This window comes from Mauremys reevesii, linkage group 1 (genome assembly GCF_016161935.1).
Source record: "Mauremys reevesii isolate NIE-2019 linkage group 1, ASM1616193v1, whole genome shotgun sequence".
NCBI classification, from domain to species: domain Eukaryota; kingdom Metazoa; phylum Chordata; order Testudines; family Geoemydidae; genus Mauremys; species Mauremys reevesii.
This window is the reverse complement of record NC_052623.1, coordinates 17,633,539-17,654,837: the sequence shown is the minus strand read 5'-3', so window position 1 is coordinate 17,654,837 and position 21,299 is coordinate 17,633,539. Positions and strand designations below refer to the sequence as shown.

Below are 21,299 nucleotides of genomic sequence, written 5' to 3'. Positions count from 1 at the left end.
ACATTTATTGAGGGGATGGTATGATGGGACTGCCTATAATGGCATATAGCCAATCTATGACTGCTAGCAGCAAAAATCCCCAATTGGGAAAGAATTCTCTGTAGTACAAAAAGATAACCAGTTATCTTCCTGGTGGGTCTTGCCCACATGCTCAGGGTCTAACCGATTGCCATATTTGGGGTTGGGAAGGAATTTTCCCCCAGGTCAGATTGGCACCCTGGTGGTGTTCTGTCTTCTCCTGCAGCATGGGGCATGGGTCAATTGCAGTTTTAAAATAGCGTAAATGATGTGTAAATAATGTAACTTTAAACTGTGATTTGAGGACTTCAGTAACTCAGCCAGAGGTTGTGGATCTATTAGATGAGTGGGTGGGTGAGGTTCTGTGGCCTGCAAGGTGCAGGAGGTCACACTAGATGGTGACATCTGACATCAGTAAGTGTATCTAAGTACATTACAATTTTAAACCTAACCAGTATCCCTTAAGAGACTTACCACATGACAGAACATGTTAGTATTAGAGCTGAATGGGTCTAATATTTAATTTTTTCCCTTTATATAGGAATTAGATATAGTCAGATGATTTTTAAGTTATCTGCCAAAAAACCCCTAGAGTTTTCAGTTGCCTGTGTAGTCCCTGGAATAATGGTTAAAGTTGCCCCCACCCTCCCAAAAAAAAATCTGAACTGGTGCCCCAGTGGGCAGGCATGGAATTTGCCCCATGCACACACATGCAGCCCCATTGGCCTGACTGGAACACCCCCTGAAAAATATAGAAGTCAAACTCTGACTATGGCTGTGCACCTCTCTCTAGCTTCAGGCAAACTCCACCAGCGCAAATCATGCAGTGCAGTGGCTTTGCCTGTGCCCGTGGCTGGTCACTAACAGTGAAAATCCCCAGTATAGACAAGGCCTAAGACACGCTTTGGACCAGTTAATGAGACAGCCCAGCCTGACTAACAAGGACTGTATGTTCCCAAGGCTGTGTCTGCCATCAGGAATCTCCAGGGCTGTGCAGATCCCATGGCACCCACTCGTTCACAAATCCCTGCTGATGGGTACAACAGGAATAGCTGGGGCATATGCCGGGGGCCAGATTCTGCAGTGATAGCCTGTAGGAGCCCCAGAGTAGCTCCACTGGCTATTACTCTGGATTTACACCAGCATCACTGAGAGCAGAATTTAGTCCACTGTGTAGAAAGTTACATGGATATCCACTTAAGGCAAAATGGTTTAAGTTGTGGTGCCTAAACAACAGAGGCCTAATTTTCAGAAGCAAGCAGAGCCTTCACAGGGAGTGCGCGGCAGCTCAGAAATTCAGGTATCAGACCACCTGCACTGGTAGAGTTCTATGTTAACCATATATTATACTACATGGTATAAAACCGTATGGTTTTATGCATGCGTGTATGTACTGTAGCAAGGCAACAGCTCACTGGCACAGCACCTCCTGCTGGTCATCCTGGGAATTAACTCTCCAGCTCCAGAGCACCCTCTGCTGGCCAGTGGCTTGCATGTCATTGCCCCCCCCCCCCCCCAATGTCCCTTCCAGACCCTGGTGCCCCTTTCATCAGGGCTCTACCCACTGCAGTGCTCCCGCAGTCTCTGGGTCTCCCCTCCCAGGGGGAACCCCCCACCCTCTATCCCACCTTGCCTCAGTAGCTACTGCCAGTCATCATCTAGCCCCCACTCACTGGGGCAAGCTGCAGTCTGTTGTGTCCACTCATCATCAGCAAGGGGGTTTGGGACCTGCTGCCTTTGCCTAATTCTGGGCTGCACCTCTGCAACCCCGTACCTGCTCTGGGCCTTCATCAAGGCCTGCAGCCTGGGGGTTTCTTAGACTAGAGCTCCTCTGGCCTTCTTCCAGCCCTGCACCACTCAAGGTACCATCTCAGCTCCCAGGCAGCCCAGTTCTTCTCTCTCCAGCAAGAGAGACTCTTCAGCTGGCTCACAGCCCTTTTATAGGGCCAGCTTTGGCCTGATTGGGGCATTGCCCCAGCTGTGGCTGCTTCCTCAATTAGTCTAGCCTTGTTCTCAGCTGCAGCCCTCTCCAGGGCTGTGTTTAACCCCTCTTAGCCAGTACTGGATTTACCATGGTGCTGGGCCCATGGCCCGCTCTTCTCTACCCATACCCCCCCCCACCCCGGGGCAGAAGCTTAGTGCTGCCGGCAGCCAAGCTTCTTCCCGATCTCTTTCCCCAGTGTGCTACATTCCCCCTGCCGCTGATCAGCTGCTTGAGGGAGGAGGAGGAGCGGAGCCTCAGCACCCTCGCTGCTCAGGGGAGGAGGAGAAGGGGAAGGGGCTGGAATTGGGGCATACCCCCTCCAACCCCCTGCTGTGAGCACCCCCATGACCCCAGCCCACACCCACAGCCCTCTGACCACCCAGACCCCTGAACCCCCCTCACACACCTCCAGCCCCCAGCCCCAACCCCTATCACACACACCCAGCCCATGCCCTGACCCCTGCACCCCCATCACACACACACCCAGCCCCTGCCCTGACTCCACCCTCCACATACAGCTAGCCCCACACCCCATGCCCTGACTTCTGAACCCCCACATCCCCACCCCCATCCTGAGCACCAAACATGAGCTCCTGCACCCGCCCCCGCATTCCCACCTGCACCCCTCACACCAAACAGGACCTGCCCCAGGTAAGCTCTCCACACCCCAACCTCCTGCCCCAACCCTGCCCCCCCTCCCTCACCCTAGCTCCTGGCCAGACCCCGCACCCCAACATTTTTTTTACAATATTTGGAAAGATCATTAAGTGGTCCACCGAGACCCTCCGCGATTTTCAAGTGGTCGGTGGAAAAATAAGTTAGACTACAAGAACAATCAAGGTACCTCACTTTATTTTCATTTACTTCCTGTTACTTATAGGAGGAGGATGAAGGGGAAAAAACGGGGGCGGAGGGAGATGAGAGAATGTTCTTTTTCTTGGCTGGGTCCCAAGGAGGGGCCCCAAAAATGAAGCTGAGCACAGGGCCTGGGGGGGGTTCCACTAAGTCTAAACCCACCACTGGCTGTCACGTCACCTGGGCTGGGGATACTGTGTCAGCTGATCCCCAGTCTCCAACCTACCTGGGCAGTACAGCAGACATGGCCCTGCCCATTAGTTCCTCTCCACTCCCTACCCTGCCCACCCACCGCTTGCTTCCCACCGCTTAAGGCTTAGCCGTCTCACTTTTAAAAACGTGTGCTTGCCCCCCCCCCCCCCATCAGGCTTTTCTGGCAGCCCTGTTGCCAGGCATCCAGTTTTAGACTGGAAACTCCAGTAGAAGACGGGACCTGGGTGTCCGGTTAGCAGTACTGACTGGAAACTAAGAGTCCGGTTATAGGAGTAACCACATTACCCTCCGCTCCTCCCACTCCCAACACCCACCCCCGAGGGCTGGAAGAGAACCTGTCCTGCTGCTGCTGGATGTCACGGAGTGTGGGGGAGTCAGGGTCCTGCACCCCCCACTTCCTGCGATTCACCGTGACTCTCAGCCGGCCAGTAAAACAGAAGGTTTATTAGACGACAGGAACACAGTCAAAGCAGAGCTTGTAGGTATGGAGAACAGGACCCCTCAGTCAGGTCCGTCTTGTGGGGTAGGGAACCCAGACACCAGTGCTGGGCTTCCCTCCATTTCCCCAGCCAACTCCAAATTGCAATACCGCCCCCCCACCCCTCCTCTGTCCTTTGTCTCTTTCCCCGGGCCAGGACGCCACCTGATCTCTCTGTTCTCCAACACCTTCAGTTGGCACTTGCAGGGGAGGGGCCCAGGCCATCAGTTGCCAGGAGACAGTGTGTCAGTCATTCTCTGTGCAGACAGCATCACACCTGCCCTCTAGGGCTCTGCAACAATCACACCCCCTTATCCCACCTCCTAGATATTTAAGAAATGCATAGGGGAAACTGAGGCACCCACACACTATTCAGAGAAAACATTAAGAACATTCTCACTTGGTCACACTGGAGGAGGGACAGATCAGTGCAGAGAGAGAGAAGAGAATAGGCTAGAACCAGGGAGAAGGTGGGTACCCACTCTATGTGGGCAGGGCAGATCCTGTTTATCCCCTCCCCAGCCCTGCTCCGCTTGCAATTTACCCCTGGCCCCTCCCTTACTCCAGGAATCAACCCTAGCTCCCGCCCCACTGAGCTTTTGCCCCTGGCCCCTTTTACAATCATTCCCCAGGGGGCCCCACAAATATGTTTGGAGCTGGACCCACTAAAAGTTAATCTGACCCTGCTCTTAGCCAAGGAGCGGGGTGACTGCCCCGCTACAGTACATATGTGTGTGTCAGAATATCAGCTGTATAGTCGTGAGAAGAAAACTGTATCTGCCTGGTTAATTTCACTTTTACCTGATGTCATACAAAGTGGCACCACACGAAACTTGTAAAGGAACTGTACAAGGAAATCATGCAAGGGAGAGAGGTCAGCGCTTTTAGATGGGAGTCCAACGCACAGCCTGTAGGCCGGAGCTGTTCTCCATTGTGCAGTCACGTAGCCTGCGTGGCACAGTCAGATGCGCTATCTTACTTTTTGTTTAAAATATTAAAAGCTAAGTTTCTAGCCCTCCTGGCTGCTGAGAGACCCTTCCTAATGTGAATCAAAAGTAATGGATGCAGTGATGCTTGCCTGCGTCTGCAGATAGCCTGAGACAATGGCTCAGAGGGGTGAACTCCACTGGCCCCTATTACTGAGATTGGTGTATCAACTTTAAGTGACACATCAACTTTAAGTGTGCAGTTCTGGGCTCCCATGTTTAAGAAAGATTAATTCAAGCTGGAACAGGTGCAGAGAAGGGCTACTAGGATGATCCAAGGAATGGAAAACCTGCCTTATGAAAGGAGATTCAAAGAGCTTGGCTTGTTTAGCCTAACCAAAAGAAGGCTGAGGGGAGATATGATTGCCCTCTATAAATACATCAGAGGAATAAATACCAGGGAGGGAGAGGAGTTCTTTAAATTAAACACCAATGTGGACACAAGAACAAATGGATATAAACTGGCCCTCAACAAGTTTAGGCTGGAGCAGCATCCCAAGAGAAGCACTGGGGGCAAAAAAAACCCTAGCTGGCTTCAAGACTGAGCTTGATAAGTTTGGAGGGGATGGTGTGATGAGACTGCCTACACTGGCATATAGCTGATGTGCAACTGCTAGTAGCAAATATCTCCAAACAGCCAGAGATGGGGAGGGCTCTGAGTTACTACAGAGAAACCTTTCCCATATGTCTCGCTGGTGGATCTTGCCCATATGCTCAGTGTCTAACTGATCACCATATTTGGGGTTGGGAAGGAATCTTCCCCTAGATCAGATTGGCAGAGACCCTGGGGTTTTTTTTCACCTTCCCCTGCAGCATGGGGCCAAAGTCCCTTTAAACTAGGGTAAATGGTGGATTCTCTGTAACTTGAAGTCTTTTTATCATGATTTGAGGACTTCAGTGACTCAGCCAGAGGTTATGGGTCTATTGCAGCAGTGGGTGGGTGAGGTTCTGTGGTCAGTCTAGAAGATGACCACAATGGTCCCTTCTGGCCTTAAAGTCTCTGAGAATCAGTGTCACCATGAGCTCATTAATCACTGACCATTCTAGTGGGTAGGGTGGGAACTGCTGCGGGGGTGGGAGGAGGGATGCAGAGGACAGGACAGAGGAGACTGAGAGAGCAGGGAGAAGGAGAGAAACAAAGGGCTGGAACAACAGTGGCCACAAGGGGAACAAACTTTTCTCCCTGATGACCACTGCAGCAGTAACACTTGTGCTAACAGTAAATAAATGTTCAGTTACTACAAACAGCCTGTACTGTCCCCTCAATTTCAGTGCAAACCACGTCAGACACCAGTGGGTGTGCAGGGTGCGCTGGGGGGAATATATACACCTGAAATGATGCTCCAGCCCCAGGCACCACAATTACCCTAGAATTCCACCCTCTCCCCTCAGTGCATTTGACACCCCTGCTCTCGTCCATCTTCACGGGCCAGGGCAGCATTGGTACCTGTGCTGCTCGTACTCTGACTGCTCTAGTTTTAAATGTCTCTCGCAATGGAGTGTCTTTCCCTTGTCCTTGGGACTCCGTTCCACGGCCCATTACAGCTCACCATTAGGAAGTTCCTGCTGATATTCAACCTAGATTCTCCTTGGCTAATTGTTCATAAATCTTCCTTTCTATGATGGCTTCTTGCTCTCGGCTTAACTAATAACAGCGCCCTTGGGACGAACGAGCTGGCGTCACGGGGGTTATATTGCTTTCTGTAAATACATCTCCCTTCCAGTGGTTCTCCTAGTCCTTCATTTTCTACCTGCGATATAGTCCTCCTAGGGCTGTCAGTTAAGCACAGGTAATTTTGTTTTCAATTAATTGCCGGCATTAACTTTTTTGTCAATTAATCGCATCCCTCTGGGTGGGGAGGGAGACATGGGGGTGGGGGGAGCATGGGCTAAAGCCCCAGCCCAGAGTTCTGGGGCGGAAGGGGGTGGGAAGAAGGTGCTGAAGCCGTAGCCCACAGCTCTGTAGGCAGCTTGGGGGGGGGGGGCTGGAGCCCAGATCCCCACACCCTGACCCCCCTGGGGCTGAAGATGGGGGGAGGGGCACCCTTTTTTTTAATTCCAAAAGGGGTCACCAGCCCCAAAAGCTTGATAACCGCTGCCATAGAGAAGAGGGGCCTGGCGAGCTCAGCCTCCCTGCCCCAGCCTCTCCTCACCAGCCGCTGCAGAGTCCCTGAGGTAAAATCCACCCTCCCTTGCAAACAAGGGCTCGCTCGGCTGAAGGGAGTTATGCAAACATCATAATGATTCATTTGCAGCTTCACCTTTCATGATAAAGATTACCCTGCAATACGTGAATTGAAATGCTGTTTTTTCTGTTTATCTTTCTTACAGTGCAAATATCTGTAATCAAAATGAATACTGTAAAGTGAGCCCTATGGGCTTTGTGTTCTGTGTTGTAATTGAAATCAGTATGTTTGAAAATATAGAAAACCCCAAAAATATTTTTTAAAAAGTATTCAATTACTGCTTAGTGCTATTAACACCGCAGTTAATTACGATTAATGGTTTTAATCGCTCGACGGCCCTAATTCCTAGATCAGGGATTGGCAACCTTTCAGAAGTGGTGTGCCGAGTCTTCGTTTATTCACTCTGATTTATGGTTTCGCGTGCCGGTAATACATTAACCTTTTTAGAAGGTCTCTTTCTATAAGTCTATAATATATAAAAAAATTATTGTTGTATGTAAAGTAAATAAGGTTTCAAAATGTTTAAGAAGCTTCATTTAAAATTAAATTAAAATGCAGAGCCCCCCCGGACCGGTGGCCAGGACCTGGGCAGTGTGAGTGCCACTGAAAATCAGCTTGTGTGCCACCTTCGGCACTTGTGCCATAGGTTGCCTACCCCTGGCCTAGATAATAAGTCTGACCAACCATAGCATCTACCGGTCCCAACCAAGAGCAGCACCCCCTTGTGCCAGGCGCCGCACGAGAACGGAGCGAGATGGCCCTGGCCCCAAAGGTGGTCTAGATAAGACAAGGCAGACAGACCACAGGAGGGGAAAACAGAGGCGAAGTGACTTGCCCAGGATCACACAGTGAGTTAGTGGCAGGGCTGGGAATAAAAGTCAGGTCTCACGATGCCCCGCTCGCCTCCCCTGGTCTCGCCATACTGGGCTAAAGGGTTCCTTCGGGTCGGCTGCAAACCCCCCTCTCTCACGCCGGTGGTTTTGTCCCGAACGTTCCCAGCGAAGCTCAGATTTCAGTGGCTGGTTCGCTCTCACATTTGTGCTTTTTGAAGCTTATTCTAGCCAGGCTCGCCCAAGGCACGAGGCAGTCAGTCTGGTACTTCCGAGTGGCTTCGGAGCCTCTCTAGCGCAGGGCTCCCAGCCCGCGAGATGTTGAGCCCCCCTGTGACAGGGCGATTCACCGGCACAGCGCCTCCTGCTGGTTGTCCAGGGAACTAGCTCTTTTCCAGATCCGGAGCACCCTCTGCTGGCTGATGTCTCACCTGCCGCTGGACCATGTCCCTCCCGGACCCCGGTGCCTTTTGTCCAAGGGTTCTGCCCCAGCAGTAACCCACAATCTGGGTCTCCCCACAACCCTCTATCCCTGCCTTGCCTCAGTGGCTACTTCCAGTCACCATCTAGCCCCCGCTCACTGGGGCAGACGGCAGCCTGTAAACCACTCTTCATCGGCAAGGGGGGTTGGACCAGCTGCCTCTGCCTACTCCTGGGCTGCTCCTCTGCAGCCCTCGTACCCTTTTTGTGGGCCCTTAACCCAGCCTGCAGCCTGGGGCTTAGCTAGGCTGGAGCTCCCCAGCTCCCTCTGCCCTTCCCCAGCCCTGCTCCACCCTAGGTACCTTCCCAGGCAGCCAGGTCCTGCTCTCTCCAGAGGCTAGCGGGAGAGTCTCTTCATCCATCTGTCCCACTGCCCTCTTATAAGGACCAGCTGGGCCCTGATTGCACTGGCTGCAGCTGTGGCTGCTTTCCCAATGAGCCCAGCTTTTCCCCTGCCACAGCCCTCTCCCGGGGCTGCTTTAAGCCCCTCAGGGCAGGAGCGGGGTGACCACCCCCCCAGATGCTCAGGCTGGGGTTCACAGAGCCTACCATGGCAGTGACGTTATCCTGCCCACTAACCACACAGCCCGTGTGCCAGCAGGGCTGGTCACAGCGCGACCATGGGGCAGACCACACAGCCGTGGGCTGGACCCACATCGCTGCGGCTCCAGCAGGAATGGATTTGACGCAGGGCGCCTGGCCCCACTTTCTCTCTTGCCCCACTGACGACGATTCTCAGACACTGGACTCGTAACTCACCAGAGGACCTTCCGCCTCGACCCGGTGTCTTTTATGATTCAGTAGATAAACAGTTATCGTTAGCACAGCGGCATGTCCTGGCCTGACGCGCTGCAGGGGCCCGGCCCGCCTGTGGGATGCAGCAGCCAGCAAACCTCCTGGGACAAAGGGATTGAGCTCTTCCCACTCCCCCCCCCCCCCCGTTCCCCTGCTAAAGGCCGATCCTTTGCTGCCATTCTGCTCCCGTCGCTGGTTCCTGTCCCTGGCTTGGCAAGACAGCTCCTCACCCCTCCCTCCCCTGCTCCTGCCATACTCGCTGGGAGGCCAGCCTGAGTCAGGCCTCGCTACTGGCGCTGCGTGTGTTCAGTGCAGCTCCTGGCAAGCGCTTGGGGCGCCCCGTGTCGCAGAGCACGGACCCCCTGCCAAGGAGGGCAGGCACTTAACACACGCTCCAGCCCCGGGGCACTTGATAGCTAACGAGCCAGGGCCCATAGGCGCCAGCTTTCTCCGGCACCGGTGGGTGCTTCCACCCCCGGCCCCACCCCTGCTCCACCCTTTCCCCACCCCTGGCCCCACCCCCACCCCAACCCCTTCCCCAAAGACCCCGCCCCAACTCCGCCCCCTCCCCGCCCCTATTGGGTCCCTTCCCCAAATCTCCGCCCTGGCCCCGCCTCTTCCCTCGGCACGCTGCATTCCCTCTTCCCCCCTACCTCCCTGCCCCGCAAAACAGCTGTTTCGCGGTGCAAGCGCTGGGAGGCAGGAGGGAGAAGCAGGACGCAGCGGCGCACTCATGGAGGAGGTGGAGGCGGAGCAAAGGTGAGCTGGAGCGGGGGAGGGCGGGGAGCTGCTGCACCCACCAATTTTTTTCCATGGGTGCTCCAGCCCCAGAGCACCCACGGAGTCGGTGCCTATGCCAGGGCCTGATTCAAATCCCACTGCAGTCAATAGGCTCCCATGGAGGTAAGTGGCAACTGGATCAGGCCTTTCTATGGGGATCTAGTTACTCTCTGTCATCCCGTTATACACTCTTGGGGCACTTGTATCCATGGCCTGTTCCAGGAAGGAAGGAAGCTGTCTGTCCATGTTAGGAGGACCTGGGGGTGTTTTATTGTTAAGGGATCTAATAATTTCCAGTTCACATCATACTAACCCATCACCATTGGACTATTTGCTCCCATTGTTGTTTGCAGTGTTGGTCCCAGGATACTAGAGAGATAAGGTGGGCGAGGTGATATCCGTTATTGGACCAACTTGTGTTGGTGAGAGAGACGAGCTTCCGAGCTACGCAGAGCTCTGCTTCAGGTCTGGGGAAAGCACTCGGAGCATCACAGCTAAAGGGGGAGCAGCTAAAGAGTTAACACATGTTGCAAGAGACCATTGAAATGGAAGTGGGCAGGTAGCACTTTTACAGTCGTAGGACAACGGAGGAGTTAGTGGGTCACACCGTTTTGTAATGAGCCATAAAGCCAGTGTCTCTGTTTAGTCCATCATTGTTTGGTGTCCAGCAGAGCTATGGATTTAAGCTCCCAGGCTCATCTTTTGAAGGCGTTGTGCAGCTTTCCTTGGAGGACGAGGACTGAGAGGTCAGATGTGGAGTGATCGTCGCTTTGTGAGAAGTGTTTGCCCGTGGGTAAGAGGGTGGTTTTGTCTTTTATCATTTTCCTGTGTGAGCTCATGCGAGAGCGGAGTGATGGTCTGGTGTCCCCCACACAGTTGTTATTGGGATGTTTCGAGCACTGGGTGAGGTACATCACATGTCGTGATGGACTCTTTTAGGACTCATGGAGCTTGAAAGGTGTGTTGGAGGTGGGGTATGGAACAGCAGCTGAGAAATGTTTGCAGGTTTTGCATCTGTTGTTATGGCAGGGACTGGTGCCACTTTGTGTTGGTGGGTCCTGGTCTGTATGGAGCTGGCTCCTGATGAGACTGGGGGGTTGTTTGATGGCCAAAAGAGGAGGGTTCAGGAAAGTTTTCTTTCAGGATGTGGTCCCCACTGAGTATGGGTTGTAGTTGTTTGGTGATACCCCATCGGGGTTCCAGTGTGGGGTGGTAGGTGACAGATAGGAGTGTGCAGTCGGTGGGTTTTTTCCCCCCTGTATTGAAGCAAGGTCTCTCTGGGTATGTGGGTAGCTCGTTCCATGATGCAATCTACTTCTCTGGTAGAGTCCTTGTGTGGGGAAGGCGGTTTGAAGTGTGTTAACGTGTGTATCCTGGACTTCTTGGGGCATATTCTGTGATATCTGAGTGCCTGGCTGCAGGGTTCAGAGCGGTGCTGGGGAAACACGCAGCATCAAATAGTTCTTGTGGCACTTTCTGTCTCCACAGCATTTGATTGCATTAAGGCCTCGTCTAGACTAAGGGTTTACACAGGAACCTCCTACAGCTGCAATGGCAGCAAAGCCACAGTGTAGACAGGGCACTGAGATCTTCCCTGGATGGTACCTGGACTAGTGTGCCAGTGCTGTCAATGCATTGGATAAGTGTTGTCACAAGGCAATCACAGTGAGCCATCACCAGTTCTGGGACATTTTATACTAGGTAGCATCTTCCACACGTGCTCTGTTTACCATTGCTTATTGGGGACCATGTTCTCACTTGACTGTAGCTCAGTTGACTTCAGTGGAGCGATGCTGCTGCTGATTTAAGCCAGGTGAATGTTTATATTACACTAGCACCCGCCCCAGAGGCCCGGGTCAGGATCAGCCACCCACTGTACCGGGCCCTGTGTGAACACAGTCCCTGTTCCCAAAGAGTCTAAGATCTAGCTCTCCCTAAGGGCTTTATACACTTGAATGAATTCGCTTGGAGAGTGAGATAATACTCATGGTGGAGGGAAAGAGATGGAGACGTGTTTTCAGAGGCATGGCGAGATGGCAGCAGCTGCAAGGAAGAAGGCACTTGCACCAACAGCATGGCAATGGGAAGGAGAAGGTTTGTCGTGCGGTTAAAGCACTGGATTGGGATCCAGGATAGCTAGGTTCGTTTTGTGGCTCTGACACAGACTCACCGTGTGACCTTGGGCAAATAATTTAATCTCTGTCTGTCTCAAAGCCCCGTGGGGGGCTAACCCTTCCTTGCTCCCACTTTTTGTCTCTCGTCTGTTTTCATTGGCTGTGCCTGGGACTCGCTGTGCATGTGTACAGCACCTAGCACAATGAGGCTCTGATCTCGCGTGGGATCTCTGGGCCCAGAGTGGTATTAATACATCATGAGGGGAGGAGGCTGGTGCTAGGGGACTGGAGAGCAGAAGGGGAAGAGACAAGGTCCCTGAAGGAGACTGAAGCGAGAGGAGCAATTCTGTGCAGGCTGGGGCTGGGTGGTAATGGAGAGGGGTGGGGGGAGGACAGGAGAGCCGCCTCACCAAATCAAGACGGGAGGAGGCACTATGATCTGGCTCCGTGAGTAGCCACTGGGTGAAATCCTCTGGCCTGGGCTACGCAGGAGCCTTAGATGATCATATTGGTGGCCCTCAGATCTATGAGCTGGACCTTGAGCTGAATGAAGGGCCAGTGGGGTCACTTGGGGGATGGGGGTGATGTGCTTGTGCTCCTTGGTCCAGGGTGAGTTTGCTGTCAGCATGGCTATCATGCATGCCAGTGTATTGATGTGATGCATGGTTCCTGACTGTCCCGTTCTGTTTTGCTTGCAGGCTCTTCTGGCCTGGAAAGCCTGCTGGGTCTAGGCCGAGCCCGGCGCGGAGATGGAGAACCACACCGTGGCTGCGGCGACGAACTCCTGCACCTTCCATGAGGAGTTCAAGCAGATCCTGCTGCCCCTGGTCTACTCCGCGGTGTTTGTGGTGGGGCTCCCCCTGAACTTCATCGTCATTGTTCAGATCTGGCTCTCCAGGAAGGTGCTGACCCGCACTGCCATCTACATGCTGAACCTGGCCACGGCCGACCTGCTGTACGTGTGCTCCCTGCCGCTGCTTATCTACAACTACACGCAGAAGGACTACTGGCCCTTCGGGGACTTCACCTGCAAGTTCGTCCGCTTCCAGTTCTACAGCAACCTGCATGGCAGCATCCTGTTCCTCACCTGCATCAGCGTCCAGCGCTACCTGGGCATCTGCCACCCTCTGTCGTCCTGGCACAAGAAGAGGGGCAAGAGGTTCACCTGGATGGTGTGCGGCGGTGTGTGGGTCATCGTCATCGCCCAGTGCCTGCCCACTTTCGTCTTCGCCTCCACGGGCATCCAGAGGAACAGGACCGTGTGCTACGACCTCAGTCCCCCGGACCGTTCCGCCAGCTACTTCCCCTACGGCATGACGCTGACGGTCACGGGGTTCCTCATCCCCTTTGTCTTCATCCTGGTGTGCTACTGCAACATGACCAAGCTGCTCTGCCAGAAGGATGAGATGATAGGCCTGGCCGTGCGCAAAAAGAAGGACAAGGCCATCCGCATGATCATCATTGTGGTCATCGTCTTCGCCATCAGCTTCTTCCCCTTCCACCTGACCAAGACCATCTACCTGATCATCCGCTCCTCGGAGGACGTGCCCTGCCTGGTCTTGCAAACCTTCGCCATCGCCTACAAGTGCACCAGGCCCTTTGCCAGCATGAACAGCGTCCTGGACCCCATCCTCTTCTACTTCACCCAGCGCAAGTTCCGGGAGAGCACGCGCCACCTGCTGGACAAAGTGAGCTCCAAGTGGAGGCACGACGCATGCCGCACCTACAAATCGTAGGCTCCGGGGAAAGGAGAATGAGGGGGGATGTTCTGCTGTGCGGAGGCAGAAGACTGAATGGCTGTGGCTTTATCGCAGCCAGCCCTGCTTTACCCAGCAACAGGGAGAGAAAGAGCAGGAGGCAAGGGCTGATGGTCCTGAGCATAGCGCTGGGAGCCAGGAGCTTCTTAGTTCTACTCCCAGTTCTGGCCATGGGTGGGTCACTTGGCCTCTCTGTGCCTCAGTTTCCCCATCTGCAGAATGGAGAACAATACTCTGTAAATAATAGGTAAAATGATGCTGACCTGCCTCACACCTTGGTCAGGGCCCAGAAAGTGCTCTGAGGATGGACCAGGCTAAGAACAGTTTATCCTTAAAATTCCAGCAAACGGCCTGAGCTGGGAAAGGTTACAGTACAGTTGGAAAGAGGGAAGTGAAAATAATTGGGCGCAGGCTTTGGGGCTGGGCTAGGTGGTGTCCGAACGCAGTATTAGTGCGGTTACTGTGGTGCACCGCAGCTGTCACCTCTGAGGAGGAGCGGGACTTTTTGCGGATCAGCTGCTCAATATTAACCGCTGCTCTCTCTGTGGATTTCAGCAGAACTCCTGAGGAACTGGCGGTCCTTGCCACAGATCTGACTGGCAAAGCCCTAGCAACCACGCGTGGGGCTTTGCAGTGAACTGTGCTACTGACACTGATTACAGTGGGCCACACTCCACGCCAGTGGAGTTGCAGCACAGATGGGTTGGTCCCAACGCGTTTCATTGAGAATCCCCAAATCCACTGGAAATTTCAATCAGTTATTAGCAAGTAGTTCAGTGCTTCCTCTGGTTTACGACTACCTAGATTTTGTGGACAAAAATCTCTCCCCACATCCGTCCCCTATAGGGGAGATCACCTCTGAGAACCAGCAGTTCGGGAATGGGGGAAATCAGCTGCTGCTTGCCAGTGCACGAATTACTGGGATCTGGCCAACTTATCCACCGGCCAGTGTTTTTTCACTGCTTTGCCACAGTAATTCAGCTGAGTTTCCCAAGCAGAAAGCTGCTTTACTAATGCAAGGAAAACCTACACTGGGAATTTAGAGAAGACAGTAGGTCTCTTGGGACCACATGAGTCTACAAAAGGATTGATCCATATGGGAGGGCAGGAAAAGGGAAATCTAGCGAGTACATTTACAGTATTATTGGCTGTTAACAATGAGGACACAGTCATTAAGCTAAGCTGACTGCTACAGTCCGATTCAATTCTATCTAGGTCGTCTTACAACTCTCATCACCGTAATACCTGAGCACCTTACAGTGCGATCTTCCTGGTTTCTACTGTTTTAAAGATTCACCGGTAGCCTGACTGGCTCTAATAGGGCTCTGGTGTGTTTTTATTTTATTTTATTTTTGTGCACCCTCATTAGAAAAGAATTCTCACATCCTCTCCAGCATTTTGAGCTAAGATCTAGTTCATGGGAAATTTTAATCTTGTGGGGGTTTTAAAAAAGGAACTGGAAACCTGAGTCTTTTTAAAGAATTGCCAAGCTAGCTGCAGTGTTTTTATGAGACGCTGGTTTACTGTGTATAAGCATGTCTCCCTCTAGTGGCAGATCCCGGATGCAAGTCTGCTACTTAATTTAGCTCATGCAATAGAGACCTGTGTTTTTGAAGATGACGGGTTCAGCCCCCACTGGAGTTGGCGTATGCGCGGCCACATCTCCTGACAGGCTGCGCTGGGCTTTTTAAGCAAGTCAGCTCTGTTGTGACCCATCACTGACTAACATTTCATTTGGGTGTGGGAGTGCAAGAAATGATGGGACTGACTGTCAGTACTTACTCCTCGGATGGTCCTTGACTAGCAGCAGAAACTAACCAGTGAGTATGTGCAGGGTATGAAATAAGAGTTGAAGAATTTAACTGAACAAAGGTGGAGTCAACATACTGGGCCAAAGCCAGCCCGGGGGTAATCAAGCACAATGCAGATAAAATCACTTTGAAGTTTGCGGAGTTGCACCTGCTGACAGCGGGGGTGAATTTGACGCAGTGGGAACGTGTAGGTGCTGTATCTTCCCGTGCTGGGCGCATTTGAAATCAGTGTTGAGACAAGTAGCCAGACCTCTCCTAGGCACTACTCTGAGCAGTAAGGTGCCATCTGTCTACCAGCACGATCATGTCACAGCCACTCGTGCCATTGTGCTCTGAGCTGTTTATGGGATGACTGTCCTCTTGGCCGATGGACCAGGGGTTGAACCAGGGATCCCTGGAGATAAAAGCATAAGCACTTGCAGCATGAGCTAAGGAACCTAGTTCCTCTAGTGGGAAGCTGTAACAGCTTCTATCACTGCAGATCCTCTTCTCCAACCTGCCACTCCCGTGGGTGGGGGGTAATGGAGGCTGGGGGACCCAAACTTCTGTTAATGCTCCTCGCCACAGCCCTGGAGCAGACCACGACAGGGCTCAGAGCTCTTCTGAGCAACCCGGGCTAAGGACTCGGTCCCGGACAGCCAGCTGGGGCTCAGGGCTCCTCAGGACTGCTCCAGGCACCAGCAGGCTGTCTGAGGCTCGGGGCTGCTCCGGAGGGCTGAACCAGGGCTCAGGGCTGCGCCAGCGGGCCAGTCAGTGAGGGCAGAGGGGCAGAAGGGGCATCAGGTGAACGGGGCAGGGCCTCGGGCCCAAGAGTCAGGGCAGAGGGCTACCCTCCCCAAACGAGAGTGAATATGCCACCCGTGGCCACTCCCTTCCAGTCCTCACACCTCTCCCAATCTCATCTCCCCGGCAGCTCCCTCTCTCTCGCTAACTATAGAATCCCAGAAGTGTAGGACCGGAAGGGACCTCAGGTGGTCAGCTAGTCCAGTCCCCTGCACTCAAGGCAGGACTAAGTAATAACTCGACCATTCCTGACAGGTGTTTGTCTAACCTGCCCCTTAAAGCCCTCCAGTGATGGAGCTTCTACAACCATCGCCGTGAGCAGCACTCTAGTCATTTGCACTGAAGAATAATCCCACTTCCCCGACAGGAGCTTCTTTCCCATGAAGCTCTGCGCAGAACTCATTTGCATAATGCTCTTCACTGTAGTCCTTTGTGGCAAAGGCTGTGTTTGTTTGTGCAGCACCTTGCACAGTGGGGCCCTGAATGAGACTTTGGGGAACTTCTGAAATGCAAATAAATAGTATAGTGTGAATCCACCCCTACCGCTCTGTACCAGTGCATTCTGGGAAAACTATCCCATAGTGCCTTAGCAGGCACTAGCATGTCCAGACTGGCACCAGCAGCATGTGTAGCAATGCCTTCTGGGATGTCCTACCACACGCACAGCTGGGAGGGAGCAGGCCTGGCTGAGTCACTTTCCCATGAAGCTCTGCGCAGAACTCATTTGCCCTGCAATCGTCTTCTCTAGCTAACTAGTTGTCCCTGACTAGTCTAGGCCTGGGTTTTGGGCTTTGAGGAGAAGGCCCAGCAGAGATGCCTGTAAAGAAGGCTCATAGACACGTAGCCGAGGGTTAGTTTAGAATTTACAGACAGGATTTCCCTTTGTCCATTTCTTGCTTTATTTACAAATGTCCTCTGAACTCTGTGGTCCCAGGGAGCCCGTAAATAGCAGTAAATGGCTCATAGCACTGCCCTGGGACAGGGTTTCAGTTGAATTTGTGGGCTGGCTCGCTGGCTTTTACTCCACTAAATCAGGGGTTTCAACCTTTTTTCATTTGCAGACCCCTAAACAATTTCGACTGGAGGTGCGGGCTCCTTTGGCAAACGCTGACGTAGTTTGAGGACCCTCAGGGGTCTGTGGACAGCAGGTTGAAACCCACTGCACTACATTAACTCTAGGGATGGAACAACTAGTGGGCTGCATTTGTTACTAGAAACTAGGTCTGGGCTGAGGACTCACCCTGTTGGCTTGGATCCCTGAGTTGCCCCAGTCTCTTTAGCTGCTTCCTAGTCAGCAGCAAATACTAACTGGGCTTTTCTGAACTCAGACGTTCTGGGCCAAATTCACTCTCGTTGTCACGGATGTAAATCAGGAGTCACCCCACTGAAGTGGGTAGAGTATAAAAGTGGTGTATGGGAGATCTGGATCAGGTCTCATGTAACTCAGGCTTGGCTTGTCTGTTTTAAAAGGTTCTAGCCACTGTAATGTTAAGAGTGGCCACAGTTCCTAATGGGCTTACGTAAACCTCACGATGAGTTATGCTATGTAAATATATCGTATTGTGCCAGTCTGGCATGCAGCACCCTGCAACGTAACACCCGCCCCCTCTGCCCCTGAGCCGAGGACAGGAAATCCAATTCTCACCCCTGCCTGCTTTCACTGTCTGACCATAACCAAACCCCCTCCTTTCAGAAGGGGCAGATTAAACACAAGGTATCCAGATCTGAGCAATATAACGTGCCATGACTGAAGCTGTACAAACTCTATGTTCCTCTGTCCTCCCAGGACAGGGCTCCAAACAATGACCAGGGTGTATAGAGGGGGGAAAACGTGCTTGTCGCTGTGAGGAGGAAGTCAGGGGTGGAGTGGGGAAGAGGAGGGAGAAATGTGGGTGAGCAACTGTGTGAGAAGGAGGAAGAATGAACAGGCCTTTAACATTTTAAACAGATCCCGGTAGGGTTCCCCTCCCCCAGTTGTATACGGGTGGATTTATTTTCCATGCTCTGCTTTGCATTGTTCCGTTCCCCAGACAGAAAAGAACAACAAATCCTGAATCAGACGCAGACCCTGCTTCCACAGTCCCGTCCTCTGGGATAGTTTTCTCTCTGTTGGTTTTCCCAGCTGCTAGGAACTTTCCTTTTTTTTTTTTAAATAAAAACCAGTGTCAGGATTTTACTTTCTGCTAGTAATATCTGATCCTGCCTGATGATGAGCCAGACTAGAGTTAAGGCCTGAGCCATGAAGTTCTGATCTGGATTGTAAGAAGAAATCCCCCACGAAGTACAGCGCCTGATCCACAACCCTTTGGGAATCTTTACACTGAATGTAATGGGCCTTGGATCATGCCTCTATGGAACAATGAGATGCATTATGGGGATTGTAGCCTTCCTCTGAAGTATCTGGTCGGAGACAGTGTACCAGCTTAGATGGGTCTGTCCCTGTTGGAGATGGGCCCAAGCCGCCCACTTTGAATCCTGTCCCTTTGGGCTCATCTCTGCTTCTGCAAGGTGGTGGTCCCGGCTGTTCCCCCAGCAACTGTAGGTGCATGCCTGATAGCGCTGCTGCTTGTGACAATGGCGTCACAGCCTGAGACGGACAGACGTGGGTCGCTCGCGGCGTTCTGTGCTCTCAGGTGCTTCCCTATCTTGGGAAGAACTTGCAGCTAGTGGGGTGTGGTTTTGATCATGCGTCTTTGATCGGTTCGTCCCTTGTGTTGATGGTGAGCTGTCCAGTGCACGTGCCATGCATGTATCGGCCGTCCGGTGACTGGGTTGTGCTTGGTGGCGCTGCTGGCACCATGCTGCTGGCAGGGCCCTGTTTTACCACCTCCCTCTCAGACATAATTTTGTAGCATTGAGATGAAGGTAAATTATTGTCTTGTCCTTTCAGAATGACTAATGGAAATAAAATGGAGGTTTCTGTACATCAGTGTCAGTGTGGTTCTGTTGGTGCTCTCTGATGTTCTCCAAGGAAAGGGGCCATGGACGGCAGAGATGGTGCCAAGACTCAGCAATCTAGCTGAAGAACAGTTGAAAGCGTTTTCATTTTTGATAGCATCGAAGAGGCTTCCAGGCCCCCTCGAAGGGCCTGATAAAGCGGAGTGGAGATATTTCACATACTGTAGATCACTGAAATGCAGCCACTTCTAGCACAGAGACAGTAGACAGCAGAGATGAACAGCATGGTCCATAATAGTGGGGCTGGAGGGGGGATTTGGGGCAAAGACGTTAGGGCAGACCTGCTTCTCTTGCACACACACAAAAAGATCTCCAGTTTCTGTGATCTCCACGCAGAACCGAAGCTTTTAAAGAACCTGTGGTCCCAAGTGTTCTGTCACTGGAGTCGAAGGGAGTTTGAGCAGGCTTCCCCCGTCACAGGGGTCAGTGAGGCCAGAATCTGTATTCTAAATTATCATTCAGAAGAAGGTGGGTGTGGCGGGGAATCAGCTTGGCTCTCAGATCCCAGTATGAGTTTGTGGCACTGGCCTTTAGAGAAAAAAAACCCAACAATCTGTAGTTATGATCTTAGCCCATTTGATCTGGAGTCTCTGAGACAGGCCAGAAGCATGGAGCCTCTCAATGCCTTTGTTACCCATTCAGAGTAGAGATGCACATTAAGATATTTCAGTGTGTGCCAGGGCCCTCTGCTGGACAGAAATAGAACCACTTAACTGCATGTCATAAGCCTTATACTGCTGTAGCGAATGGCGCGTCCCCTTCAGCTCCTGTGGGAGGAGGCCTGTGCTTTTGAATTCAATGCCCTCTGCTGCTGTGACGTTCTGAATGGCCATGACACGGAACACGGGGCTCACTATGAAGGTCCTAGGAAGCCACAGACTTATTTCAATATTGACAAAATAGCTGAAACTGGCCAATGGGGTCCTTTTTGTGCTGAGAATGTCTTCCATGGGGTCTGGGAGAGGAATGTCTTTGTGCACCTTGGAAGCTGGGTTGATGGCTGCCCAGGGACAGTTTAACGCTGGCAGCCTAGTTGATTTCATTTTTGATTGCTTTAGAAGAGCAAGTGTAAGAGCTGGGTTTGTCCATACAGGACAACAGCTAAGGCCTGGTCCACACGATCTGTTCTGATTCAGTAGCAAATCCCACTCCTGGAGACGCTGCTTGTACTGGCAAGAGTTCTGCTGCAGGTGTAGCTTATACCAAGTCCCTGAGCGAAAGCTGCTCCATGGCAACAGGCCTTTTTGCCAATAAAAGTGCATCTACACGGGGACTCGTCCTGGCCCAGCTCTGATGGTTAGGGGTGATTTCCCCCCCTTTCCTAACTGCCACAGCTATGCTGCTGAAGCTTTGACGTGTAGCCCAGGTTTCAGAGAAGGGCGGGTGATTTTGAAGGTCTGACTAAATGGATTTGAGTCTGATGGGAGCGAGAGCCCATGAGGGTGACGCCCTGTTTTTCCCACAGACCAGAGAGCTCCACTCTTACACACACACAGACACAGCCCTGCCATATGCATCAGCCCAGGTGGAAGGAGCTAGGCTCAGTCCCCGCCTCCCTCCAGAGCCTGCAGCTATGGACTCCCGGCCTGGACCCCATCCCTGTTCGCTAAGCACCTTCTCTAATCATTGTCAAACCCGCTTCTTTCATGGATCCCCTCTGGGTCGGTCACTTCCCCAGTGGGTTCTCCCACACGTCTCCTACCCAACCATTGCCCTCTGGGTGGTCCTGTTGTGAGAGCGTAAGCTCCTGGGGGCAGCCACCATGTCGGTCTCTCTGTGGGTGGTGGAAACTGCCAGGAATATAGAACTAACGCCTGCTCCTTGGGCACAATCTGCACCCTGGGCTTGGAGGTGAAAGGCTCCACTTCCCACCACGGATCCCTGGACCCAACCATTTGCCCAGAAGGAATGCAACATTTGGAGCAGTCTTACACACAAACAGGGGCTGGAGGAAACTTATTGAAGAGAACCTTATTTGTTGAGGCATACTGTGATCTAACAGCAGAGTGCTTAAAACAGGGGCGTCATTACTGTGGAGGGGATGTGTATTTCAGAAGCTCCTCGGTGACTAACAGCAAGCAGGGAATCAGCTAACCCTACACATCTCAGTATGAGAGTCTGCCCATCTTCTCCCATAATGTCCGGCCTCTGCCCTCTTCCAGACAGAACATCAGGCCTGCTTGGGATGGAAGTGAACGTCACCCCCTAGCAGTGGCCGCCTACAAAAGGGTATAATCCTTAATACTATTACACAAGAACGAATTTGAATTG

At 52.5% G+C, this 21,299-nt stretch overlaps 1 protein-coding gene across 4 annotated transcripts in view; it reads left to right on the top strand.

Moving 5' to 3' along the window:
* Positions 1-18,994, top strand: part of P2RY6 (pyrimidinergic receptor P2Y6) — a 94,396-nt gene extending 75,402 nt beyond the window's left edge. For all 4 annotated transcript variants that reach the window (XM_039487525.1, XM_039489154.1, XM_039486834.1 and 1 more), the window contains one exon: positions 12,418-18,994. In XM_039487525.1, the coding sequence (XP_039343459.1) occupies positions 12,469-13,455 (987 nt within the window). In that variant the 5' untranslated portion in view covers positions 12,418-12,468 and the 3' untranslated portion in view covers positions 13,456-18,994. The remainder of the gene's footprint in view (positions 1-12,417) is intronic.
* The last annotated feature ends 2,305 nt before the right edge of the window (positions 18,995-21,299 follow it).